This window comes from Polypterus senegalus, unplaced genomic scaffold (genome assembly GCF_016835505.1).
Source record: "Polypterus senegalus isolate Bchr_013 unplaced genomic scaffold, ASM1683550v1 scaffold_6960, whole genome shotgun sequence".
Lineage (NCBI taxonomy): Eukaryota > Metazoa > Chordata > Cladistia > Polypteriformes > Polypteridae > Polypterus > Polypterus senegalus.
The window spans coordinates 7,026-12,381 of record NW_024379587.1 but is presented as its reverse complement, the minus strand read 5'-3'; the positions used below and the strand labels follow the sequence as shown (position 1 = coordinate 12,381).

At 37.0% G+C, this 5,356-nt stretch overlaps 1 protein-coding gene across 1 annotated transcript; it reads left to right on the top strand.

Annotated features, from left to right (window-relative positions):
- Positions 1–209: 209 nt before the first annotated feature.
- Positions 210–5,094, top strand: LOC120519927. The gene is made up of 9 exons (XM_039742671.1): positions 210–223; positions 483–634; positions 1,786–1,919; positions 2,219–2,355; positions 3,128–3,221; positions 3,299–3,637; positions 3,793–3,973; positions 4,058–4,185; positions 4,311–5,094. Exons 1-9 carry the CDS (start codon positions 210–212, stop codon positions 4,869–4,871), a joined length of 1,740 nt encoding a protein of 579 aa, XP_039598605.1. The 3' UTR covers positions 4,872–5,094.
- The last annotated feature ends 262 nt before the right edge of the window (positions 5,095–5,356 follow it).

Sequence of the window (5,356 nt, the reverse complement as noted above, 5' to 3'; positions counted from 1 at the left end):
ATAAGCAGTGTAAAAATGCAGTGTTAAATGTTATTCATTCTAAAAAGAGTTAAATTGATACCAACAGTGTTAATAAATTTTCTTTTGTAGTGTAGTTGCAGTGGTGCTGCATGGTGCAATTACATTTTACACTTGAAGTGCAAAACCCGCCAAATTCTTTGCCCCTCCCCTTTTAACAATCGTGAAGACGAAAACGCCATTTTATCCACATGCCAGCTGCAAGGTGAGGTCTTTATCTTTCTATACTTAAAATATATATATTTTAAGTACTCACTAAATACTTTGTTAGGAGTGAAGATGCTTGTCAAAGTTAAGTTCAGAAGTGAACAGAAGTATGTGAAAGTTTCTCACAGCGATTTGAAACTTTCCGATTTTCTGGATGAAGGTAATTGCATTTGTAATTATATAAAAAAATAAGCATTAAGCTGACAATGTCGGTGGCGTTTGCCACTCAATTGAATCTTATTTTGGTTCGTTTACAGCCTTCGTGAAGTTCGCATCAGTGTCTCCAATAGGCCCGAGGCCAGGCTTTATGATGAGTCTGGCACTGAAATAGACGAAGACGTCTTTGAGGACATTCTGAAGCAACCAAATTTGGGCGTTTTCCAGATACTATTGCCAGATTCTTCAAATGGTAATGTATATCGTCAAAATGTACGTAGTTGAGCATTGGCAAGTGACGTGGTTGTTTGTGCTTTGCAAATGTCCGGGAGTATCAAAATATCATGCCTTAAGGCATAATTAAACTTAATTAAAATGTATTTGCATATTGACTGTGATTGGGAAGTCAAATATTAAGTTTATTTTGTAAATTAATTTGTATAAAGGTTGAGCTGCACTGCTTTTCCATCATTTGTGTCACGGGCGGTGGAACTCCATCCAGAGTTGGAGGGAGCAAAGTCGGAGAGCGAAGCGAGGTCGGCGCTCAAATGTCAGGCGGTGAAACTTCAGAGCAAAAAACAAAGGCGGAAGACGTAGTCAAAAGGGAGAGCGGAGATTCGAGAACCGGCAGATCAAAGAGCGAGGCGTTAAGTCCGAGACGCGAAAACGAAACAAAGCGAGCTTGGCAACGTGAAATCATAAGGAAAAACAAACGTGAGAAAATCGAGGCACGAAACATACAATAAATAATCCAGCAGTTAGAGCCACGCATGGCGTGCTTAAATGCTGGATTAATCACGAAAATGAGAAACCGGTGAGCAGGCGGGCGGAAACGGAGGTGTGAGAAATGCACATGACGGGCTAGGGAAAACATGAGCACGTGAGGAGAAGTGACAGCGTGGGGAAAAAGACGGTAGACAGGGTGTGAATCATGACAGTTTATTTATTAAGCAAGCGCATCTAGTGTCTTTTAGCGTGAGCGCTGGACCAAAGCCCTTGATGGGATTAGCACAACGGCTAATGGCATGACTTGACAGGGAATTAAATAGCTCGAGATGCACCAAATGAACGGCCAAAAATCGCAATCGGACGATTTTTCGACCTGCCTCATATCTTGTCGATCCTTGTTGACAGGCGCATGCAATCCGCTTGTTAAGTGTGACTTAATATACAACTTTTACCACCGCGTCTGGGTCTAAGATCACACCCATGCACACATTTACAGCCATGTGTAAACATGTTTTTAGGAAACACAATTCATATAACGTTGCGATCGCAAACGGGTATTTAATTTTGTAAATTTAAAAAAGTTTGTTAGCAGTACCAAGGTTTAACAGTTGTTTGTCAAATTAACAGTCAAATTAACTCGACTAAAACTAAGGTTTTTTAATTCTTGGTCAACAGAATTGACCCATGTTCCTCCAGTGCCAAGTGAAGAAAGCTCAGCTGAGATTTCAAGCAATGAATCTGATGACACCATTCTTCTAAGTGATGACAGCCCTACAAGAAAGAGGAGAGCTGAAGATGAAGCAGGAATTGTGAGTGTGTGTCTGTGCCTTGGATGTTATTCAGTAAAATTTAGAATTTAGTCACTTATTTTTTAAATTATGTTTTAAAGAAATTAACATTTTGAAGAAAGTGCCTTTCTGATTTCTGACAATATCACACTGTGTCATTTGTGTTAATGCATGAAACTAAAGTGCAAAAGTTAAGTCGAGTTTACCAAATTCATGCGTTGGAGATTTGATCCAGGTGCAGAATCACAATGTGACTACACAATCATGTTCACAGAATGTTTTCTGACATGGGTTGTTTATTGTGCTTTGTAACTTTGCAGATGGTCAAAAAAATTCTGCAGACTAAACCTGGTGGGGATGGAATCATCAGAGAGTACAACAAAACCAAATGCTTGTCTGACAGCAACAGGAGAAAGATGGTCAATATTCTTACTGCAGATATGACTGAAAAGCACAGGTAACTTGTATTTTAAGTATTCTTTATTCCAGTGGTCATGATTTCCTAGCCCAAAGCAAAATTTGTTAAAGGACATGATTTTTAAAAGATCATTAAGGTCATTAAAAGGTTAATTCAATGAAAATGCTAATTCTTTCATTAATTACTCAACTCTGTGTCATTCCACAGAGTAAGATCTTTCTCATGTTCAGAAAACAAATGAACATATTTGTGATAAAGTCACCCTCATAGACAGGAAAAACAACTGCCACTTCAAGGGCCAAGAATGACTATAATGGTTCTTATAGAGCAAGAAAAGTAGTTTGTGCAAAAAATAACAATATTAATAGTCTGTTTTTACACACACTAAGGATTTAAAGTTTCATGAAGTTTAGGTTGAACCACTATAGCCACATGGAATATTATCACAATGGTTATACTACATTACATGGGTCATGCAAGACACGGATCTTGAAAGTTGTAGTCACGTTTCTGTTTATAGGGGTTTAGAAAGCTCTTGGATGCAATCAAAAATTTATAAAGATCTTCCAGGTGTGGAAAAATACAAAACTGAATTTTTGGTGAACGAGCACTTTTACAAAGGTGTCAGGACAAAATTTAATGTGACATTTCTTCTGTAGCAAATGCCTGTGACACTCAAATTCTCATCTTGTTGATGCAATTTTATAAAGTGTAATGTGTTAACTGCTGGGAAAAGTGAATTTTAAAAGTTAATAACATTTAATTATTTACATTTCAATTCATATATGATTGTTTCTCTATAATATTACAGCTCATCTCCACCCAAACAAGTAAGAGAACTGTATGCTCAAGGAATCATTGCCATGTTTCCATATCTTAGGGATCCATATGCAAAGCTTGGATATGTAAGTCAATTAATTAAATTAGTTAAATAATTATGTGGTAGATGGATGTCTTGTTTTACTTTAAACATTTTTTTAAGGAACATTATTATGACCCTCAAAGTGGACAAGGGTACTTGTCATGGAAAATTAAGAACATTCAGAGGAACAGTGCACCATTAGAGACCCGTAGATGTGTCCCCCAGTCTTTTAGTGGTGGCCCATCTGCTCAGAGAGAAGCTTCATCCAGCACAGAAGTTATCCTAACCGAAGAACAGTATAGGGAAGCTGTTTCTCTTATGATGCATACTTCAGAGGAGGCGACAGTAAAGGTCAAGATGAGGGAGACATTTCAGTATCGTCGCAAGATAATTCATGACCCAAGCAGATGCACTGATGTGCTAACTGAATTTCCACGTTATTTGGATATCAAGGGCCTGGTAAGAACATTTGAGTTATTAATGTGATTTAGATTATTTTTCTGTGAAATAAGGACAATAGAGGATATCTGTGGGGATTTAAAGTTTGACTATTTATTGTAAAGATAATAAATTTGCACTTAGTTGCTTTTTTTCTGCTTTGGTGGGTTTTACAGATTGAGTTGGATTTTGCTTGTCTTTTTGGTAAAAAGACAGCAGCTAAATTTTTAGAGAGGTGGCCAACTACATTCATGCAGAAAGTCATTCAGCAGAGCAAGGGGCTTAACTCCTCCCAAGAACTTCAGGACCTGATTCACTGTGCAGAATCAGCTGTGGACACTGAATCAGATGAAGATGGTAAGCTGTTTTTTAACAAGTTAATAACATATTTATGTACCTTACTAATTGTTTATTCCCCCCTAAAATAACCATATCTCTTAGGATGGGGTAGTGGTCTTGCTTTGATTCTTCTTTTACTTCACCTAATTCCTCCATCAGCACAAGGTCGCAAGAGACCTGGGAAAATGTCGGCATCTCAAGCTGAGAAATACATTGTGATCTTCAAAAAGGTAAATTTGGCATTTTCTGTATGACCTGTCTGCTTCAACTTCAACCCAGTTGTATTCATTGTAAAACTAATGTAGAAACAAGCAATTGGAGCGTTGTTAAGGATTGTCTTTTGTTTTATTTTTAGGCAGGGACTAACATACAGGAACATCTTGATTCAATTAAGGAGAGCACCCAGCCCTACCTGCTTGCTGTCGGGACAAAGAAAAGCAGCATTCATGGATACTACATCATCCTCGACAAAAAAGCCATACCATGCAAGTCAGTGAGTGGTCTTGCTGCCTTTGATGAACTATTCAAAGCCCACTTTGTGTTTGGTGCCTCGTACAATAAGGTGCTTCACAACATGTACACCTTCATACAAACAACCTTCAATCATGACAGAATAGTGCTTGGACCAGGAAAGACGGTTTCTCTCTGTGACTTAAGTGAAAATGACCAAATTGCGTCCAAGTTGAATATTCCTCCTCAAACATATGTTCTCTCAGTTAAATGGGTGAAGCATAATGGAACTGAATACCGTTCTGGTTTAATTATTTGTGGTGAAGTAGACATTGATTTGCCAGTGTTTTATAAAATCAAAGATATTGTTGTTAGAAATGAATTTGTGGTACTGGTTGCATCACCGCTCAAAACTGTTTGCTTTGATGATCATCGTTATGCCTACAGAATTGAACCAAGACACTGAATCCTTGAAAGTGTTCAATGTCACTGAACTAATTTATTACAAACCTTTTGATATGCAAATGTCTTATGGGTCTGATAATTTCTTTTGGTTTGTTGTACCTTACTGCAGTCTTGTTAACACTTAGCTGTCAATGCAGGTTTTATTTCAAGATTTATGTTTTTATATTTTATCATTTTATATGTAATTTTATGACATGGAACTGTACATGTTTTAAATTAGCCACTTTGCCCATTTTGTAAATAAACATTTGAATGTTTACATCTGTGTAAAGAATTTTTTAAATATTAGAATGTATTTGTTAATACATATTTTGCACCAAATAAGAACACTATGAATAACACTTAACAGAGTAATCTAAGTAAAAAATAACACCAGAGGTGTTACGTTGCCCCACAGTGTTAAACTTATAGTACAATAACAAGTGTAAATAAATACTCTCTCAGTGCTGTTTTTTAACACTTTATGGTGCTTTATTTACACTATAA